The sequence below is a fragment of the Microchirus variegatus genome (genome assembly GCF_963457635.1).
Source record: "Microchirus variegatus genome assembly, chromosome: 7".
In the NCBI taxonomy this organism is placed as follows: domain Eukaryota; kingdom Metazoa; phylum Chordata; class Actinopteri; order Pleuronectiformes; family Soleidae; genus Microchirus; species Microchirus variegatus.
Genome location: NC_139808.1, coordinates 5,489,619 through 5,513,392, shown reverse-complemented (window position 1 = coordinate 5,513,392; position 23,774 = coordinate 5,489,619). Strand labels below are relative to the sequence as shown.

General features: G+C 39.4%; 1 protein-coding gene across 1 annotated transcript in view; it reads right to left on the bottom strand.

Annotated features, from left to right (window-relative positions):
• The window catches only part of nxph4 (neurexophilin 4), a gene marked incomplete at both ends in the record, with an annotated part of 46,807 nt that extends 25,788 nt beyond the window's left edge, over positions 1-21,019 (bottom strand). Inside the window, one exon of the mRNA XM_083892822.1 lies at positions 20,966-21,019. Within this exon, the coding sequence (XP_083748948.1) occupies positions 20,966-21,019 (54 nt within the window). The remainder of the gene's footprint in view (positions 1-20,965) is intronic.
• Between the last annotated feature and the right edge of the window lie 2,755 nt (positions 21,020-23,774).

Below are 23,774 nucleotides of genomic sequence, written 5' to 3'. Positions count from 1 at the left end.
TTGACGAGAGACAACATGATATTAAAAAACATATTATTATGCCCCATTATACCCAAATATATGACTGGAACACGTTCTTGTTCTATCTTGCAGAGTCATCTCCACAGTGTTGACAGATCACACAGATCAAATCACCTATTTCTGTTTCAGATTGACTTGGCTGTGTCTCAAGGGAACAATTTACCCACAAACACAACCATCTAAACACAATCCGTGCTTGTTCTGCCAATACAGCTCTATACAGTAGAGTCAGTGCAGCTCACTCTTTATTTTAGGAACTCCTCTCCTCTGACCCTCTGGACTATTGCAATTAGCTGCTCATTCAAAAAAAATATAACTATGTATATGATGATGATGCCAATATTAATATAAATTCACACCAAGTCAATTTACTAGTACTAGAATAATTTGGTAATTTTGCATTTTAGAACATGTTCCTATACTAATCCAATCCAATCCAAGTACTTTAAACGAACCACAGTGCTGTACATAGTACATAAACACATAATAAGTAAAAAGTTAGACAATGAAATACAATAAAATAACATAAAATAGATTAAAATACTACATAAATAGTACATTTATTTCTTGATAAACTGAACTTTTCCTTATGTATCCTTACTGAATTTGTCTTAAAAATGTGGATTTCACCAAGCCTACATGTATGAATGTTATTTCTCATTATATACCACATTTAGTCAAATTAACCACACTGTCCCTGAAAAGGAAGTCAATGTAGTACAGCGTTAACGTATCTTCTCGTCATATGTTTAAAAAGAACATTATGGATGGTTGACGTCAGTGATTCCTCTTTATTCAGCTGCTCGCTGCCAATCTCATATCATCAAATCCATTTTTCTGCTTTTTTGGATTGCATCTTTTAAACATTACATTGCACACACACACACACGCCTCACACTGTAGATCTTATTCAATTAGCTGTCCGTCAAATAACTGTCCGGCCTTTTGAAAGAGGGAATTTAATCTACAAATCCACTATTGCTTATACATATGAAAAAAATAAAAATAAAACATAAAACATCTGAGTCTTAAAGGATTTGACATCCCTTTATCTGACATTCCCTCTAATCTGTAAAACAACTATGAAATTATTTGATTCATAGAGCGTAATCTCCACAACACTGGAAAACGTCTATGGGAAGGAGACACTGTGCGGTTTGTAATAAAACCTAAACAGAATCTAATCTCTGCTACATTAGACAAAGACGAGATACCAGGGTGGTATCCCAGATGAAGATTATTCGTTATTATAGATAAAAGTTAATTCTAACCAATATAGAAATCCTAATGATGGTGTTTTACTGTAGGAACAATGTGTGCCTACTGTTTAAAACCACAAATTGAATTCCAAAGCCGCTTTGCAATTGATAGTATGTCCTGTAAAAGATAATAACTGGAGTGGATCTCATCTAAAATAATAATAATAATAATAAAAAAAAAATGCAGGGGGAGGAATGTCAATTACAGAATTGATATGGGTGTCATGGGGTCCTGGATTAAACATCTGAGGAAATTACAATAAACTTTTATCAGCAACATTCATTTGTAAATCTCATTTTAATCTCTATTTAGTGGATGTGGCAATCTCCAAATAATGCACACCCCCCGTTAATACAAATGGCCTGGGCCTGATGAGATTTTGTGAGACGTGCTAAACCTTGAGCACACAATAACGCGGCCACAATTTGTGGCCGTGTCATTTTTTTTATTTATTTTTTGATATTACACTAAGGTTAAGTCCTCAACTTGATCACAAGAATGATGTTCGGCTGCGCCATAAATTCAGAGTGCGTGTCATTTCTCAAATTGAGGGTTTACTCATTCAAGGTCTGCGCGGGGTTTTTTAATAACAGACTACAGCACAGTTAAGTAGAAACAGTAATATGTTGTTTTTTTTTTTAAAGTCTCGGCAGTTGCATTTTACAAGGCAACAGAGTAATCAATCACCCATGGATATCTTTTAATCTCTTTCTTTCCGTCTGTCCTTGTGTGTGTGTGTGTGTGTGTGTGTGTGTGTGTGCGTTTGATTTATGTGACTCAGCAGGCCAACGCGATGGACTCGACGGTCTCTCAATACTCTGCTGTCTGATGCAGCAAGACATGAGATCACGCCGGCCTCCTTATCTTGACAACGAGAAAACACCCAACCACGGAGCGATGGGGAGAAACATAAAGGAAATGAAAACCTGGAAAACAACAAGAGCAAAGGAGGAGGAGGAGGAGGAGGAGGAGGAGGAGGAGGAGGAAGGTGTGACACGGTGAACGACAGGAGGGGAGAACTCTGACAGGGAAAGACGTGACTCCGTGCTCCAAGGACGATCGGAGTCTAAAAACAAGTGCTGTGTTTCCACTTGTGCGACTCAACTCGCCTCGGCATGGCACGGTTATTTGGCTTTTCCATTAGAAACCAGTACCTGGTACTTTTTTTTCGTACCTGCTTGGGCGAGGTTACACAAGCTGAGCTGAAACTATGCGTGAGGTCAACAATGACAAACTGTAGATCACTTAAAGGGACACTGTGTATTATTTATGGGTTTATATAACCCAAAATCCACATTTTATATAACCCAAAATCCACATTTTAGCTGTTGGCGTCATCTTTCTACCGAAGCCTGTGAGGACAAACGCAAGAGAACAAATCAAGCGTCGCTTTACTTGTAGCGGAAGTCCCGCCTCCACTGACGGAGCAGATACGATATACAAAAGACGCACTTATACATCTTAAATAAATACTAGAACCTCGTCTGCTGATACGGAGAAAGACGACGAGGTCGACATTTGACCACCTGAGGATTCCGTAGCGCTCAGGGAAGGGAGGGGGTGAGCAGAGGAGCAGTTCGTTGTTGTAAATTTCAGCCTCTCCTCTAGATGGCACTATAAACTACTTACTTCACCTTTAAAAGGACTTAGCAACCCTGAAAATGCGGTTTAACCGCCATCATTTAGCATGGAAAGGTCATAATTTAACAGAGGAGTCTGGTGTATTTACACTCATAGAAATAAGGGTTCCAAAAGGGTCCTTCTACAAGGGCTGAGGTTCTACCTGGAACCATTTGCTTCTGAAAAACCAAGGGTTCTTGGTAACACTAATGGTTCCAGTAAGAACCATTTTGATCCAGAGAACCCTTTAAAACCCCTTTCCTGAATAGAGTTTTAAAAGGGTTCCAGGTGGAACCTTTATAAAAAGGTTCTACCTGGAGCCAAAAAGGGTTCTCCCATGAGGACTATCCGAAGAACCTTATATGGTTCTACTTAGCACTTTATTTCTAAGAGTATTTTGCGACAGCGCTGTACTTCAATCCAGTGACTGTGTCAGTCAGAGTCTGCGCTCCGGTCATGGAGGAAGTACTGAATAAATCTTTTTAATGAACTGATTCTAATGATTCAGTTGCGCTGAAATCAACTGCTTTACAAGTCACTAGTTTGTGCGATGTCGCGTGCAAGACGAAGTCACGGCAGTTTCATGCAGCCGTGCTGTGATGACTCCACCTGCATTGAGACGGTACTATGTTGTAATGGAAAACCAACCACACCATGTAGAAGCAAGGCTAGCCGCGGCGGTACTATATAGTTTAAACACACCATAATACCGCAAGATGTTTTTAAAGGATAAAACAGATCCAATCCAGTATTGGGTACACTGGACTTGATCAGGCTAGATTTCTAATGATTTTATGCTGCGTATGTTCGTTCAGGAGATGGTAATGGTGCTTTTTCACCAGTCAGTTTTTTTTTGCTTCTCTTTTAGCGATAGAACTTTTTTAGTACCTGCTCTGGCGAGGCTAAACCGATACTAAAACGTGACAACAGAAAAAAAAAACCCACTGATTCTGATGATTGAGTCATGAGCGCGACGTCCGACGCAGGAATCATGCCGAACTGTAGCTCAGTTACAAAGACGTAAAAATCCCCCGGAACGTGCGTTAACCTCTAACATTTAGCATAGAAATGTTTAAAATCTCAATATTTAATTGAGCAATCTGGTGTATTTAGCGACATCGCTGCCGAAAGCCGGTGATTGTGAGCCACATCACAACCCGTTCAGCCGCACTTTAATTCAGCGACTGTGTCAGACGGATCTATCTATCCGTGTGTGTGTGTGTGTGTGTGTGTGTGTAACCTTGTACTTTAGCAAAGTTTTTAAACTATGTTTCCCCTCATTCACCTCTGGAGACAGTGTTATATTTTATTAATGTTCATTGTATGGTTTCTAGTACTGGTTGTTGTTGTTGTTGTTTGTGAGAATGTAGTATGTATATGTATGCAGACGATATCCAATCATGTTCTTGAAGGGTAGCTTCTCAGTGAACATGTAAATAAAGCACTCAGTATAGCCGCTAACAGACAAAAGAACAGCGGTCCATCTCTTTTGTCGACTAATATGCTCCAAACGAAATTATACAGCATGTTCTACACAGATAAAGAAACAGCTGCAGTCTCGCAAGCACAGAAAAGAGTCATTATTTTCTGAAAATAAAGCACACAAGATGTTTTTCTGTCTTTCTTTTTTTTTTTTTTTTTCAATTTCAAGTGTAAGATACAGTCGCCATAATAAGGCATGACTTCAACTGAAGTGTTTGTTATTATAAAGGGAAAGAAAGGATTGGTCATGTGGATCACAGAGCAGGCAAATGATCACAGTGAAAGAAGAAGCTGTGGTTAGTTGAACGTCAAGCACTCGTGCAAAATAATTCACTCAAGCAGATTCTGTAAGTACAGGACCTGCCCTGAGTAGAGAGGGAGAGCATAGTCTGTATCTCCTGGTTGATACTTCAGGGATTACATTGTTCAAAAAAAAAAAAACCCCAGAACACAGGACTCTGCAGTGACATGCCCGTCCTCTCTGTGGTGGAACATATGTGTCTGATTCTCTGTCTGTCACCTCCTGGTCCTCATTCTCTGCCCGGCCTGTTTCTAAAAGGTTCCACACTATGTCACTGTCACTGACTGGTCATGTTGCTACATGCAGTTTGGGGGGGGGGGGGGGGGGGGGGGGTGGTCCATGGGTTTTGCCAAAGAGGAGAGTGACATCTGCTGAGCAAAGTGAACCAAGGCTTTAGGAAACTGGTTCCATCTGCGGACCTCATCTCAAAGTCTTATTATTACTTATTTATTCATGTCTACAGATGTGTGCAACTACGTAATTGTATCTAAATACTTCTGACATTTTGAAGCAAACTACTTTTACTACAAACTACATTTAAGCATTTGTCAAATCAAATCAAATTTTTTTTATATAGCCCACAATTACAAATCACAGTTTGTCTCACAGAACTTCACAGGGTTCTGTCCTTAGACCCTCGACCAGGGTAAGGAAAAACTACCAGGGAAAAAAACCTTATAACAGGGAAAAAGAAAGCACCTTAGGGAGAACCGCAGACCACATCTACTCCCGTTACCCATTTAGCAGACACTTTTATCTAAAGTGACTTAAAAAACAGACCGTGTGTATTTATGTTGATTTTACGGCTGTAGAATAGTCAAAAAATGTTCAACGAGATAACTTTCACTTTCGATATCTGGCAGTTATTCAACCGTTTAGGGATAAGCTGACGCCACGAAGGTGTGACGCGCTGGTATATCTTCTCTGTGATTGGACGGCCGTTCCGTGGAAGTCCCGAGGGCGATATTTCTCTGCTTCGCAGTATCTATCCATCCATGTTCTACGACTTTATCCTCCACATGAGGGTCAAATGCTGTGCCAATCTCAGCTGTCATAGGGCAATAGGCGGGGTCAGAGCATGGACAGATCGAATTTTCTAGATATCACAAACAGTCTCAGAGTTACGGTAATGAGGAGGACGCATGCCAGATCCTGTCGGCGACAACAGGCTGATTATTGTATTTATTTGTTTTTGATTTTTGCAGAATTTTAATAATCATTGGCCATTGTCAGACACTTGATAAAAGCTGCTAACTCAATACTTTATTTGACACTTTGGGATTTTAATCTTTTTTCTTTTATCTCTTTTCTTTAAAAAAAAAAAAAAAACTAAAATACACTCACTGGACAATTTTTTAAGGTATGTGTGTGTGGAGGTATAAACTAATGGGGCATGATGGGAATAAGTGTCCGTTGTGGTCTTCTGCCGCTCAATGTTCAAGGTTTGACACGTTGTGCCTTCAAAAACTTGTGCATATCTCGGTTGTAATGAGCAGGATAGTTTTTTGAGTTGCTGTTGCCTTTTCTATCATCTCACACCAAGCAGACCATTCATTCTCCTCTGACCTTTGGCAGCAGCCAGACATAATCATGCAGAGAACGGCTGCTCAGTGGATATTTTCTTCTTCTTTTCCTAGAGATGATTATACGTAAAAATCCAAGTAGATCAGCAGTTTCTGAAATATTCAGACTTGGCCATCTGGCGCCAACAACCATGCCACAGTCAAGAACAGTTCAGTCACGCTTCTTCTTCTTCTATGCTCAGATATTTTGAACTTAACACGCCTAAATGCATCACCATTTGTATTAAAAAATGTGTACCTAATAAACTTAGAGCGTTACATAAAACTAAGGGACCGCATCTGTTGTTGAATTGAATGGGCTTTATTCAACGCTCAACCACTAAAACTAATCTTTCTGTTCACAAATGCAAGTAAATAACTGTTTGACACAACATAAATAGAATAAACGATAACAATATCATGTATGCAATGTAAAAAGAGAACCTTTGCAGCCTTCGGTTAGCATTAAACCTAAAAAGGTGTTTATTTTGTCCATTGTGGGCCACTGTAAAAACATGGTATCATTCATTTAAAAGCCAGTTTTGCCAAATGGAAGTAATTCCAGTGAAATGTCACACACTGGACCTTTAATAATAAAACATGACATGATGTAGTACATTAATGTTGTACATGACAGTGCTAAACACTTGCATATACTTTGAGTTTTACCAACAGCACACAGGAAAAGATGTGTCAGTGGACAGAGTGAGGGGTAATCTCTGGACTAATGAATCACACACCAGTGAGATTAACGTCCTGAAACACACCAGCAGTCGTCCAATTGTCCAAGATTGCGTCACTGCTCATTTTGTGATTCATCCTGAGTATTTAATTAATTTTGACACTCACTCTGAGCCCTATGATATCATTGTTTTCAAACATGTGGAGAAAGTTTAAAAAATTGGATTCTCCCAATATGAGTCGTATAATAACAAGCAGTTGAGTGACATGTCCCTTTAACCCTTAATGGCAATTTGCCGTGGGAATAATACACAACTCCTTATATGGACATCCTGGGTGTGTGTGTTTATAGGTCACATATTCAGGCTTTAAAAAATGTGTTTTTGTTTGTCTTATTATGTGTTCAAAGTTATGATTAATTTATATAGCATTTTTAGTAGTGATATAAAGTCACAAAAATAGACTGTTTTTCTTTTCTTTTTGTTCATAAAAAACGAGCCAAGCGAACTTCGAACTGTGACGTATTTTTCGAAATTGTACAAATTCAATCTAATTTTAAACATTTTGAGTACTTTTTGCTCAGGTGTGATTATATTGTACATCTTTTTCACCAGATTATGTATAGGTTGTGCTGAAAAAAAAGGATATAAGACACTCTATTATTGCACATTCTTATAGCCTCTCTATGTTTTATCATGATAATGGAAAAAAGCAGCCATCGTGCTCTGTGTTTTAAGGGTTAAACAGGTTGCAAATGACCAATCATCCAATCGTCATCAGCGACTTCTACACACACACACACACTGTTGCACTGCGAAACAGACACCTCGCATTGTCAGAGCCGTGTAAGGCATGGTTCTGCAAGGCTACTCACTTATTAGTGACTTCCAGCCACAGCCTATAAATATAATTCTCATGATCAGAGTCCATAACGTCAAAAGCATGAAGTGGTAAAAATACATGTCAAGGTCCTCTAGCACACGCTGACAGCCGACGACACACACACACACACTCACAAACACACACACACACACATTCATGCAGCTTCAAGTTCAGCTTGCTCTGCCCTCTTTCCTCAACGCTGGCCAGGATTCCCTCCCCAAGATCCTCCTTTGGGCCAACTTGGACCAAGTTAAAACACGCACACACACACACCATTCCTTCCCTCTTGCCATTGTTTAGGCTAATTAATTAAAACCCAAACTGAGATTTTACATAATTCAGCATCAAACCATGCCATGTCCTGATCCAGATACACCCAGAGAGAAACATGGCGAGTGAAGCCAGGAACCACCAGGACCGGAAAATGGAGGAAAAAATGAACGACAACAAATCCACTCTCCATCAGAACAAGCTATAATAATGGCTCAAGTAGTTGTAAGAGCTGAGCCTATAAAATTCTCCTCACATATTTTATTTCTTCAAGGGCTTCCATTTTAATCAGGGGGCTGGGCCGGACCATTATTATCACAATCGGGGTGGTGGAGCGACGGCCTGAAGGATAGAGCCTGGATTGTGGGGGGGGGGGGGGGGGGGGTTCTTTCTGCAGGCAGGTGGCAGGTGAGAGAGGTGTAACATGAAAGACAACCAGAGAGCAGGACAGGGAAAAATAAGACAGAGAGAGCAGCGGCGAGAGAGATCTGTGGACAAATGGTTGCGCCGAGTGCTCGCTTCTCCCCCTGAAATCTCCCGGCCACTTTCCATTAGGCTGGAGTCGGGGAAACAATATAAAAAAAGAAAGTTTTGACATGGGAGAACAATCCGCAGAAAGCATATAAATAAATAAACACGGGGAGCCACTTCTACAAGCATATTGTCTTGCTTTCATCTTAATAATGCATCCAATGTTGCTGTTGCTGGAATCCTGAAAGGAAAGAAAGAAAAAAAAAAGACGCAATGGAAAATAAATAACTAAACAAATAAACAAAGAAACGACATCAAATCCTTGACATTCTTCTCTGACCGGCAGATTTAGACATGATCTTTTATTTATTAAGATGGTGTGATTGCCGAGGCTTTGTGCAAACTAAGGCTTACTGTACGTTCTCCGTTGGTTACCTATGGCTCTTTGTCCCTCTTTCCCCTCCGCCACAGTTCTCCAATAAATTCAATGCATGTCTGAATTAATGCATTATAAGCCGTGCTGCAGATATTAAAAAAAAAAAAAACTCTTCACGCCGAGCTGACCTCATGCATTCTCTCCATGCCGTCTGAAGCTGTGAGTTATGATATTTGTTGTCACTCGGATTTCACCTTCATATTTCATTACATGCACAAACTACTATTCTATACAAATATATGTATTTTTATATATGTATTTCCCACAGGTGTGTCATTATTAATCTCAAACCATTGCGAAAACCCAAGGCTCACAAAGTATGTTACACCGTCTGGACATTTTTTGCTTATGCATGAAAGGGACAGAAAATGTCATGTACGTGCTTTTGTCTATGTTTTCCAGAATAGTTTTCAATATCTGGGAGTTATTTACAATTTACTGCATATTAAAATAGTGTATTAACTACAGAAGTGCAGTAAGTGAAGAAAAGAAAAAGAAAAAAAACATCATGAATTCTGAGATTACAGTGAGAATTCCGAGAAAAAAGTCAGACTTAAATCTCAGAGGTGAGTTCAATTCTGAGATTAAACTCCTGAGTTCAATTCTGAGATTAAAGTCAGAATTCTGAGATTAAATTCCTGAGTTCAATTCTGAGAAAACAGTCAGACTTTATTTTGAGTTTAATCTCAGTTTAGTCAGAATTCTGAGATTAAATTCCTAGTTAAATTCTGGGAATGAAGTCAGAATTCTGAGAAAAGAGTCAAACTTTATTTTGACTTTAATTTCAGAATTCTGAGATTGAAAACTTGAGTTCAATTCTGAGATTAAACTCCTGAGTTCAATTCTGAGATTAAACTCAACATTCTGACCTTAATCTCTGAATTCTGAGGGAGAAAAAAGACATAATTAGAATTATGTCTTTATCTCAGAATTCATGCTGTTTTAATAATAATATTTTTTTCTTTCATTCATTTTTGTTTAACACGTGGCCCTAAAACTCTTCCATAATTAACCATTTAAAAAAACAAAGTTTTTTTTTTATGAGAAAAAACACTGTAGTTGTACAGGGACACCAGATTTTGTGTAGTGAATTTGAAATTTGAACAGTATAATACATATTTAAAATAATATTTGTTTGGGTTTTTGTCTCAATGCCCAAAAAAAAAAAAAAAAAGGAAACTAGATAAAGGTGTTTCTCCAACTCTCTCCACTCTGGTGACAAAGACTCTGATTCGCCATCTTCCTGCAACAACACGAGTGAAATTACCGTAATAACCACATGTTGGCTTTCACTTGCAACTTCTCAGCTTTCAGAAACTGTTGGAATTTTTCCGATAATGCAAAGCCCGCTTTTACGAACGTGTCGTCTGCGATACGCTTTGTGTTCGAGGGTTAAAAAACCACGCCAGCTTCCATTTCCTTAAGACTCTGCAACAACACAGAGCTCCGTTGAGCCTGCGGTCTTTTCATATGTTTGTCTCTCGCACCAGTAAACACGTGAATTCATTAATATACACACTGCAATCACAAAGAATGAAACACAGCGTGGTTCTTTGCAGACGGAGCCGAGGCGAGGCAACACACTGACCACGGGCAGAGGCGTCATGCCATAGCTGGTGGCCCCCTGCTGAGAGCAGAGCGACTCATCACGCATGTACGAAACAAATATGTTGCCCATCATTAGGAGCCAAAACGCCGCCTTCTGATGTGATCTATTTCCAATGCTCAATTCAGCTCGTCACAGCCAAGAGACGGCGAGAGAGCGAGAGAGATTAACTCAGAGCTCACGTCATGAAGATGACTGGGGACTTCTCAAAGTAGAGCAACATCAGTGGAGTTCTCTAAAGTAGGGCTGACCACTTCACAACCAGAGTCTCCCTCTGCTGCCCGTGTTCCTCGTGCAAACACAGAGAGCGACGACAACAACAAGAACCCGAGCGGAGATTGAAGACTTTGAAAAATTCCCAGCAGTATTTTAATGAGTCATGACATGCAAATATGAAATATTTACATGCTATTGCCAAAATAATACTTTTTTCTAGGGGACGCACGACATTGGACTTATGTCAATATACGGTATGCCGATGTATCGGGATTGCTTGGTGGCGATAACCGATACTAGAATATTTACGTTTCTTCTGTCGTGAAATGAACATAAATTTTGCTTACTCATAAATAAATAAATATACATAGAAAAAGTAATAGTTGTAGAGGGTGCTAGCACAGAAGTCAAGGAGGTAGCGGCCTATTTAGCCTACACTCTTAGAAATAAAAGTGCTAAGAAGAACCATATAAGGTTCTTCGGCTTGTCCTCATAGGAGAACCTTTTGGAGGGTTCCACCAAGAGCCCTTTTAAAACCCTTTATTCAGGAAAGGGGTTTTAAAGGGTTCTCTGGATCAAAACGATTCTTACTGGAACCATTAGTGTTACCAAGAACCCTTGAAAAACCATTTCTTCGAGAAAGGGTTTTTCAGAAGCAAATGGTTCCGGGTAGAACCTCAACTCTTGTAGAAGGACCGTTTTGGAACCCTTATTTCTAAGAGTGTACTGCAGATCTTGCTTTGTATGCCGATATTCGATAATACATTTAAAGCTAATACCGTTTCCATTTAACATAAAACACTAATATTCTCATTTGTAAAGTAAAAGATTTCATGGAGAAACATTTCGGTGTGACTATAAAGTTATATAGAACAATCGACATTATCATCCCTTTACGAGTTACACGAACATTTATGTTTCCAATGAAAAACACACTTTAAAAAGTGGCACATTTAACCCTTTAACACCTTTGACCATTTTTCCAGAATAACTTTCAATATCTGGCAATTTAGTGGTACTGTTTTAACAATTTAAAATGAAGAAAAACAAACTGTAGTTGTTAATCTAAACAGTATAAAATACATTTACAATAAAAAAAAATCTCAAAAGTCTCTCAATGCCCAAAACCAGGCCAAAAAAGGGAAACTATGTACTATTTCGCTAGCTTCCTGAAACAGCACAAGTGAAATCACTGTAATCACTGTAATGTTGGCTTTGACGTGCAACTTTCAGAAACTGTTGGAATTTTTCCAATAGCACAAAATGTCGCGTAACTACAGCAATTGTGTTGTTATTGTGCAAATGTGTTGTATTGAGCGATACGCTCAGTTTTAAAGGGTTAAATTCAAACTAGGAGCAATCTGAGAACAGAAAGTAAAAAAAAAAAATAACTCAAACATTTAAAAACCTGTACTGAAATGATCTGAATTATTGTCCAGATTAAAAAAAGGATGACGTTGTGGAGTTTTGCTCTGCTTCCCTCTGCTCTCTCGACCATTTGCAGGTCCGTGATGACACATGGGCGTAATGTCCCTTTATCTGTTTCATTTCAGTGTTCATTTTCTTCCTCCCTTCTCTAATGGCTGTAATACCTCAGTGTGGTAATTGCAGTTTAATGAATGACTCTGTTGTCTATCCCACCTTGGTCATGACATCACAGAACAATCAAGCACTGGTGGATCTCGTGTTCCTCACTTTTACTTCTTGGTTTAGTAAACGCCGCTGCGTCCGTGTGTGTGTGTGTGTGTAGATCATTTGCAGCATCTCCATTCTAAGCACGCGCGAATGCCTGTGTTACGCACAGTATATGCATGACAAACAAATTATGTATTTTCAAGCTGATTCCCTTTCAGGTGTCATTGTCTCCCTCTGACAGTTCCTCTCTTTACCCCCAACGGCTCATCTCAATGAGTGATTTCCCACAGTGTATATAAGGTTTGGTGAGTCACACACACACACACACACACACACAACGTTGTCGTAACAGCCCATTCATTGAGGTTGTCGTGGAATATTAAAATGCCGTGTCTGTTCTGCAGCGTGGATCGAACTCAGTTCCCGGGCAAAAACAGAATTTATAGAAAAGGTTGCAAAAAAATACAAAAATAGAACAATAAGTTTTGCACAAGTAGATTTCCTGTTTGTGTCCATCAGCCCATAAACCTCCTCCGTCTCCATCCCATCTCCAACAAACAATCCGTCATCACAACTTTCTCCTCCACTGCCCAGGCTGGCAGTTACATAGAGAGCTTTGACGGAGGCTGGACGGTGGCTCAGACCAGAAGACATGGGATCCTCGTGGGGCTGAGGCAGCAGCTGTCCACTGCCTTTCTCCTCCAGATTACCCTGGCAGAGAAACCCTGGTCCAATGGTCTGATGTGGAGCCCAGTGCTCTTCTTCTTCTTCCTCTTCTCTCTCTGTCTAACCATGTTTTTTTTGGGTTTTTTTCGCTCATTTTTTAGAACTCACTGCTAATTTCATGCCTTTCACATGTTTGTGACATTTTGTGCTTGGGTGACGCTTGGAACACGGTTTACACTGTCGCCAATGAATTAATGAACTTACCTTCTCATGCCTCATGGCTCGTAAACAGTGCATTATGAGCCAGAACAGAGCCGTTCAATTGTCTCGGGACCCCGCTCAAAAACAAGGTGTCACGCGTCAAGGAATAATTTTTAACTTATGAATCAATTTCCATTTCAACACATCATCTGAAATGCTATCTGTGTGCAATTCATGAAACCAGTAGGGTTTAAAAACTGAGAGTTGAGAGTACTCACTATTTTCTTCACTTGAGATCATATTGTATATTATGACATAAAGTATAAAGTATTTTTGTCTTGGTAAGCAACAGATTAAACTGTATCCAGAACAGAGACAAAGGTCTGTATGCTCACTGTCAAAATAACGACTGCCAACAAATACTCTAATGGCGTGTTTCCACCAAGTGGAACGGTTCAGTACAACGGTTTTTTACCGTTTCCATTAGGAATTGTACCAATATAACTGGCCTCAACCAGTCTACCATTTTTCAGTCGCCCTTTCCTTTGGGTACCAGAGTATTGGTACGGTTGGGCGACAGAAAACCATCACTCCCTTGCGACCGGTGTTTCTCAAACAAAGCTTGACGTCTTGTTGAGACAAACAGCCAGCGAGCTGCTGGATGTCCTCCTTTGTAGTCTGTTGTGTCATGTTCAATGTCGTTGTTCGTTTTTTTTGGCGCACAAGTTCAACGGAACACTACGTATATCACTGACGCGGCTATCGGGTACAGCCCACACCCCGCCTACCGAGTAAAGGTACTGTCCTGACCGAGGGCTTTACCGTTCCATACCATACTGTACTGTACCAAAATTAAACCAAAGTGTGCCATTATGCAAACACGGCTTGAGTACGCATGATGATGCAAGGCCTTTAACCCTTCTGTTAGCAAATCCTGTCGTCGCTGACAGGATTTGGCATGCATACTTCTCATTATCGTAACACAGAGACTGTTTGCGATATCTAGAAAATGGACTGGCGATGTGTCCAGGGTGTGACCCTGCTTTTCACCTTACATCAGCTCAGATTGCCACAGCACACCGCGCGACCCTCATGTGTCGGATAAAGTGGTAGAAAATCGAAAGAGCTTTGCGCCCATATACTTGTCAATACGGTAAAACCTCAGGACTTCCGTGGAACGGCCCTCCATTCACAGTCAAGATTCACGTCAGCTTATTCTTAAACTGTTGAATAACTGCCAGATATCGAAAGTAAAAATTACAACATTTTTCAGGCAGTAATCCATAATCCAGGCAGCCTCATTAACACAGTTACTAGTACCACTGTTTAAGGTTACTGTCCTTTTCCCACCAGGTTCTTGTAGTTGGGTTCAGTTCAACAAACTGAACCCAACGCCAACATAAAACGGCAGATGGTTTGTTCCACAGAGCCACCTGCAAAAAGGCATCATTCAAAACAGTCTAAAGGACAAAAAACGAAACGTCAAGTGATTGCATGAACCATCCGTCCATCATTGTTGATTGGAAACTGAGTGGTCAGAACCACAAGCAAATATCAGGGAGCCAGAAAAGACAGAGTTTTAGCCTGTGAGACGTACAATGGACTATTATTCTTTGGATGGCCTAGATTTTTGTCAAAGTCAAAGTTCATCTTTGCCTCCTCAATGACATTCACACAAAGGACTAGATATCGTCTTATATTGTCTTATGTACAGTATTTGCCCTGTACAATACTGATATTTCCATAATCTGCCCAGAAAATGTGAAAATTGACAGTGTTACATGTGCCGACTTTTATACGCAGGTACAGCTGCCAAAAAACTTCCAAGCCTTTTTTTTTTGACTGCTTTTTAAATTTGACACACGACAAAATAAATTAATAAAATTCAGAAACGTTTAATTCAGACTTCAAAGGCAGTGAAGGAGAAAACGAAAAACAACGGCAAAAGCTTTTGTAAAACCTCAACACTGCAATGACTTTATGATACAAACTGGTACTAAACGATGTCATGGTTACCATTTTATATCAACGGGAGCTTTTGAAACTCAACAGAAAGTGGCACTTTTTACACCTTATAACTTATGGTTCTCAAACTAATGTCTTGTAAAAACTGACCATTAAGCATTCACAACATTGTACAGTATTTTATTGTTTTATTGTATGTTTTATTATGTGTTTTTAGGTCTATATATCTGTGCAGCACTTTGTTTCCGCTGTTGTTGTTTTTGAGGTACTTTATAAATAAAGTTGGATTGGAAGTTAACTCAAAATTCATTCAATTAAATAGAAAATGATTATATGTACAAAATCATGTCTTGTTGTATTTTATGCTCCGGACATAAATGCTCTGTTGACTTTGAATTTGTTTGTATCATTTATCAATAAATCGAATGTAAACTACACTTGATGTGACCAAAGTAAGGTTTTCTTCTGTTCTATTATACAAATGACATGTTTGCGCTGGATTATTATCTATTTTTTATTTATTTATTGCATTTAAGTCCAACATAAGAGGCTTTGCATAATGGATATGGTTAATAAAGTAAAATATGGGGCTAGGTTGATATGCGTTTGTGTAACGATAATTGGGTACTGATGTGATTTGTATTGTGATTCTTATGCGTTTTATTTCAATTTGATGGCATCGATATCTGCAATTCTACTTTGTTATAAATAAAAATATGGCTGTTAATATTACGAGTCAGCATCCAGAACACAGACACCATTGTTTCTGACGGGTCATTATTTGGTCCCACTGCTATTTTAGGTTTCTAAAGACATTAGAGAGCTCATCCTCTCTAACACATTGAGCCTTGACTTTTTCCAGTTGTTTCCTGAGGAAACTTATTGCCAGCTTTCAAAAGTGAGACACATCTGTTCTGTTCCAGACTGACTGAAGTGAGTAAAATGTGTCTGGCACGTTTATTTTTAAGTGACTGGTTGTGAAATATCCACTGCTTTCTTACCTTAAACATCTCATGATCATCATCATCATCATCATCCTATTCTTCTTCTCACCCTATTGTGGCAAACCTGTACTTTTTGAAAGTCAAATTTAAAGGTGCATTGTGTAATAAATCTAAAGCAACTGTCCATAAAAGTCACAGAGACTCAGGAATAATGTTCATATAACAAACTGAACTCACCAACAACAACAGTACAGACAAAATATTTGCATTAAAAAATATATTTTGCAGACTGCAAATCATGTTAATGTTTTGGCATGTGGCGCCACCTACCGCCGTCTACCAGTCATTGCAGTCAGTAGAGTCTCAGCTGGGGAGCAACCACGGGTTGCCAGTTACGTCAGAAAATGAAACCTAAAAGACCTCGGTATTTAGAATTTTAATGTAGTAACCGTTTTTGGCCACATTCTTACATATGGCACCTTTAAGAAACTGACTGTATACCTTTTGCTCTATGTCAGCTGGGATTGGCACCAGCGACAGCCCGTGACCCTAATGTGGAGGACGAGGTGGACGTAATAGATAGAAGATAGGATAGATTCTCTGAGTCACAATGCTTTATGTTGCAACCAGGAGCCAAAACTTCACAAAGAGGCAGTGAGGTTATACCAGAAACTGGCAGGGTTTAGGCCAGGGGTCTCAAAATGGCGGCCCGGGGGCCTCATGCAGCCCCCCCACTCAATATCATGTTATAATGAAAACATGGCCCACGACCTCACCGTCTTTTAAACAATAGAATGGTGATAGAATAGAATATATGTTTGCTAGCAGTGTTTTTTATAACAGTAATAATGAGACATTTGGTCATAGTTATCCCATTATTAAATGTATCATATACAACATTCAATTACATATATAAATACACTTGTTAGGGCCCAAGACACAAATGGCAGTGGCCGAAACGGCTCCTGGTACGAATTTTAATTACAGTTTTCCACACCATTATTCATGCAACTTAAAATAAATGTCTGTTTTTCATATTAATACATTAACTTTACATCATAAATAGTATTAAATATAGTATATGTGTGATATCATGATACAATATTGTGTAACAGTTGTCCCCCCCCCCCCCACACACACACTTTTTGTTCTCTAGGCCCACAATAGATGCGCATTGGGCCCCAGGTCATTTGAGTTTGAGACCCCTGGTTTAGGCTTTTTGCACATAATATATGTGTGTGTGTATTTATTTCAGTTGAAGATAAGGTGATAAGAGGATGGATGGCAGGTGCACCTCTCTGACCTTTAACATCCGTATATCAAAGATAAACATGGTAAATTGTCTGCATTTATAAAGCACTTTTCTCATCTTGATGACCACTCAAAGCTGCTTTACATTTTCTATCAAACACAGCCGTCAGGAGAAACGTGGGGTTAAGTGTCTTGCCTAAGATTTCCACCTACGAGTCTACATCGACATAGCTAGCAGAGCCAGAAATCGAACCCGCAACCTTTGAGTTGAAAGGCGATTCGCTCTACCTCTGAGCTACCATCGCCCTGTGGATTCCCACAGGAAAATAACAAAACTCGCACAAGAGGAGCAGCTCTGTTTTTACTCCTGAGTCAATTTTTATTTTGTCTTATTATTGTACCGTGGTCTTAAAATAATAGTTCTCCTTTTTTTTCCAGAACATCAGTCAAACAGGTGCACACGTTTGTAACTGGCACTGCCATTATTCCACCCCCGCGTAGAGTCATTTCTGTGCCTCCATTATTATTATGATAATATGACTGTATAATATTAATTACGTCGGAGAAAGAAACATTTAATTCAAATAAATACAATTATATATCATATACGCTAATAATAGCCATACATGGCACAAAGCAGAGGACCAGTGCTTGTATAATATTTCATTCCACATTAGTGTAAAACACACGACATCCGCTCATATTCAAATTAAATTTCGCTCTTTCTCCTCGAGGTTAATACAAAGCCTGGGGTTGGAACTGTTCACCACACCAAGCAAGTGATGGCTTATTTTAAAAGTAATGGCTTGTCAAAAGTGGGGCATAGGGCTCTTAAAAGGGGAGAAAGCAAATTAATAAAAATGGATCGTTGCTTAACCTTAAGCAAACCATGTTAGAATTCATTAAAATGCTGCATAAATCTGTGCCATTTTTTTTTTTTTTTTTGGGTTAAAAGAACACTTTGATCTCTGGGAAGACTTTCAGAGGCGATAGATAATATAGCAGTAATGTGATTGCTTCTGTCATCACGATTCAACAGATTACACATCTAATCGGTTTGCGAACAGAGAATATAATTTGCGGATTACAGACTACGGTGGGGGCCTCCTCCTCCTCCTCCTCCTCCTCCTCCTCCTCCTCCTCCTCCATGACAGTTCAGATGATCCACACACAGACAGATGGACAAAAGGAGCGGAGTGGGAGGGGAAACCACCAACCTTTTAATGCATTCTGAGGAAAATAAACATTTGATCCTGCTCTTATGATCATTCTTTTCTTTTCTTTGTTTATTTCCGGCACGAATAAGTGTCTGTAACGTGTACATTTGCACTTTTAATACACATTTTTACTCAGGCGTGCAGAGAGTGTATTTGAAATGCAAATCTATGCAGAATCAGCACAGACAAAGTTGCAACTACACATGTATAATGAAATTATGAGTTGCTGTCATGTCCCAGGGGGGATATATGGCGAGTTGTTTTATAAGAGGATTTTTGTCAGGTTTTAGATGCCGGCTAATGCTATTGTTCCTTCCGAGATCATAAAAAAAAACACGCCTGTTTACTGCCGTTAAGTACGAGATGTGAAGAATTATCATTTTTGCAGCAGAAACTATTTTCTGATACGCACACGTATAAGAACCTACTGAGAAATGTCCAAATAGTGCATAAAATAAATGTTAGACTGTACTGCTTTCACATAGTCTCACATCTTCTGTTACAAACACTCACTTACGCACTCACAGCAGGCCTCTAAATGACCAGTGAGGGGGTGAGGTTTTGTTCATAGAGACCACCGAATGAAGTTAGAGCGACGGTTAGCGTTACCTTCTCTTCTTTCCCTTCCGCTCGCTCGCTCTTTACTACCCCATCTTTCCTTCTTCTTCTTCTTCTTCTTCTTCTACTTCTTCTACTGGGCGACGACTAATTCATCACCTGCCCTCGTTTTCTTCGCCACGTCCACAACCTCATCGCTTCTTCATCGCTCAAGATAATAGTTTATAGCTTCCCAAGGATGCGACGTGTCACGTCGTGTCAGGCAAATCAATGTTTTATCTACCAAGCACGGCCAATGATAAAAAAAAAAAAAAAAAGAACAACAATAACACAACATTAAATGGAAAAAGACTGAAAAAGCATTGAGGATATAATGTAATATGAATTCCATCCTGACACTTGAACACAAGTTGTGTTCTAGCGTAGAAAATGGAAGCGATTTAGGTGTTAGTATACAACCGATCCTGTCTTTTCCTGAATTATATATGTATAAAAAATAAACACAAAAATTGTGTTTAAGGAAAAAATGATGGCCGGAAAATATATTTTCGTCCACCCATCCGCCTCTTTTAACAGTCCTCCTCACACCACACTGTGACAATTCTATGCTCCTTGAACTTCTTTTACACTCCTGTGCAAATAAAAACTTACAGATTACCAGACAATTTTACAGTGTCAGCTATTATTATTATTATTATTTGAAGACACAATTGTGTTTTTTTTATGAAACTCAGTTGGGGTAAAGTTATCCATAATGGAAGAGGAGCAGACAGGAGGGGGGGGAGCAAAGAAAGAGGAAGGAGGAGGAAAATGAAGGTGTCAGAGGTGAAGGAGGAGGAGAAGATGGGGAAACATGGTGAAAGGTCATGTTTTTATTCTCTTTCATTTTCTTGCTGAGGCCAAAGGGAAAAAATAAATAAATATATATATATATATATATATATATATATATATATAGTGAGCACAGGCTACAGCTGGTGTGTATCTGCTGGGACAGGCAGGCTTCCATAGTATTCTGCTGTATTGTGCTGTGAATATTGAATTGTATTGTGTTCTGTTATGGATATAATAATGCACATTATTACTGTCCGTGAAGAACAGGAAAAAGGGGGGAGGGTGGGGGGGTGAACACCGATGTGATGTGCGCAAAAATGAGTCAGCGCGCGTGCACGTGTATAATAATATTAATCCACATAATAATCAGCAGCTGCAGCAGCACAAACTATATATATATAAATATATATAAATATATATGCGTTCAAACTCCTCGCCACGTCGATGTGGAGATAATAAAACAAGCCGCTGGCGCGTTTTTGACTTCTGAAGAAAAAATCAGAGGAAGTTGCTGGGAGCGCAAAAAAAAAATAAAAGAAGATAAATAGATAGGAGAGAGAGGATGGAGAAAGCAGAGGATGTGAAGGGGATCATGTGCTTTAAGTCACACGCGTTTTTTTCCAAACTGATAAAAAAAAACAAGATTGACTCTGTTTTCATTTGCATTTTTAGACTAACGATGAACACGTCAACTTTTAGTCAAGTTCCAGATGCGGTTCTGTCGGTGAAAACGCGATCAAATATTCACATATCTGTGAAATCATTTAAAACATAATCACTTATGTCTGTTTTAAGAGATGCTGTGTTTCCCCCAAGCCAAGTTTTTCTTTTCCTTTCCTTTCTCTTTTTTTTGTGTGTTTTATTCCCCAAGAGGAAATAAACTCACCTTCCGTAGGATCCACTGGCACAGGAGAACTACGGTCCAACCGAGCACCTGCATGTCACCTTCCTTGAGAGCGGACCACCCCGAAAAAAACTACACGTCTCCCCTGCGGAACATAAAAAAAAAAAAAAGACACAACGCGGAATCCAAGCAATCCCAGGTGACAGCTGCTACAAGTAAAAAAAAAAAAAAAAAAAAACACACAAAAAAGTGTCAGGGCAAAAAAAACACACACACACAAGGGACAGCGCGCGTAAAAGTTGAGTATTTGTTCGGTCACTGTCGGATTTCTACTGGCAAAACTTTGAGCGGTGGCTTCAGCTGCTCCGCTCCGCCTCGTGTGGCACATCCATGGTGTTTGCCTTCGCTCAGGCTGGAAGTTTGCGCGGAGACGTGGCTTTAGTTTGGGAAGGTGAAGGCGAAGAGCGGCTCTGACTGAAGATCACATGCGCTTTCTTGTGTTTTAGGACAGTGAGTGGTGGTGGATTTGGAGAGACGAGATCTCGCTCTCACCGTCCCCCCCTATCTCTCTCTCTCTCTCGCACTCTACCTCTCTCTCTCTCTCTCTCTCTCTCTCTCTCCTTGACGCCCCTCCACTCCCTCTCCACGCGCGCGCTACGGCGCACAGCAGCTCATCCACACACACACCACACCACACTGACCGCAACTGCACGCAGATCACTTTCCCGCCGGTGTTTAGATGATGAGGTTAAACATTTATCCAGGAACTAAATCAGGAAGGAAGCCACTAACCGTGTTTAACCTCGTTAATGTTGCCTTAAAATATAGCATTAACTGTTTCATGTGCTTCATGTGGAAATATCAGGCAATTAGATTTGTTAGGTTTGTTAGATTATAGTCAGAATTATGAGATTAAAGTCAGTCGAATTGTGAGATTATAGTCAGTCAGAATTATGAGATTATAGTCAGAATTATGAGATTAAAGTCAGTCGAATTATGAGATTAAAATCAGTCAGAAGTCTGAGATTAAAGTCAGAAATCCGAGACTAAAGTCGGTCAGAATACCGATATTAACGTCAGAATTCTGAGATTATAGTCAATCAGAATTAATTCTGAGATTAAAGTCAGAATACTGAGATAATAGTCAATCAAGAATTAATTCTGAGATTAGAGTCAGAATTCTGAGATTATAGTAAATCAGAATTAATTCTGAGATTAAAGTCAGAATTCTGAGATTATACTCAGCATTCTGATATTAAAGTCATTCGAATTGTGAGATTATAGTCAGTCAGAATTATGAGATTATAGTCAGAATTCTCAGATTAAAGTCAGCCAGAATTCTGAGATTATAGTCAGTCAGAATTCTGACATTAAAGTCAGTCAGATTCTGAGATTAAAGTTAGAATTCTCAGATTAAAATAATAATTCTCAGATTAAAGTAAGGATTCTCAGATTAAAGTCAGAATTTTCAGATTAATGTCAGTCAGAATTCTGAGATAAGTCAATCAGAATTCTCAGATTAAAGTCTGAATTCTGAGATTAAAGTCAGAATTCTGAGGAAAAAAAGTAAGTCAGAATTCTGACTATAATCTCAGAACTCATGGTGTTTTATTTAATTGTTTTTAAACGTGGCACTAACACTCTTCCGTAATAAAATAATAATAGTACTGAGGTCATTATTTAAGTCGAAATGCCAAATGCACCACTCATGTTCAATGTGATGATGATTCATTGCTTAATGATAATAAAGTGAATATGTTTGGCTTGGTGACACCATTAAGACGAGAATTAGTTTTAAGATTAATCTAAAATAGCTACAACTTCATTAGCCACTAACTTTCATCAATTCTGCAGTTCTAATACATACAACGTCGACAAGACTCAATCAACATGAAACATCATCTGTGCGTTAATAACTGATATAAATGCTGAATTTCAACTTCTCAAAGTGTTTATTATTCGCAGGTCCCTTTGTGCAAAAAAAACAATCATACACGAGACGTCAAATAAAAATAACTAATTAAGAACATCTCGAGCTGAAGCCTCCGCACCAGCAGCTGGAGAATTAGAACAGTATGTGTCACTGGAGTTCACACCACAAATCTGTGACTCTGCCTCGCTGTGTGGCAACAAAAAAAAAAACTGTCCTAGGTTTCATCAAACGCAGAACAATTATCTCACACAGAGACAAGAACCTTGACAGCTTTGTGCGAGCGAGCGGTTGACGAACAGCACAAGCTAGCCAGACTATAAATTCCCCGAAAAACAATTTTGAAATATTAATGTTGCTTGGATATATTAGGTCAGCGTGGCCCCCACATCTCTCCCTGATGGCCAGGCCCAGCTGCTGCCTGCCTGGGCCATCCTTAAACATGGACTGATGTGGGGAATGCATGCTGTTCAATTGCTTGTCTCGCAAGTTATTCTGTGTGCAGATCAGCGCAGGTGTGTGTCGCTGTGTAGCATTGTGTAACTCCGTGAATCAGTCATGTATTATGTGACCGAGCTGGCAGACCTCTCCTTTATAAACATAATCACTTTCATCTCGACTTTCTGTCAGCGTAAGATAAAGCATGCGCCTTCGTTATGATCGTAAGAGCGGCTGAGTGACCGGCTGAACGCCTCTTTGTTTTCCCAAATGTCACTTTTCTTCAACACATCTCTCTCTCGCTGTCTTCAGCATCTGTTTCCCCCCCTCCATCTCCAACTTTACCTGATCTTTATTGCTCATATGCAGAACCATTCCCACAAGTGCACTTATTCTCCTCTCTCACCCATGAGGATTCAATTTCCGACTGCTCTGTGCTCTCTCCTCCCCTTTTCTCTAAATGTCTGCTGTAGATTTAATCTC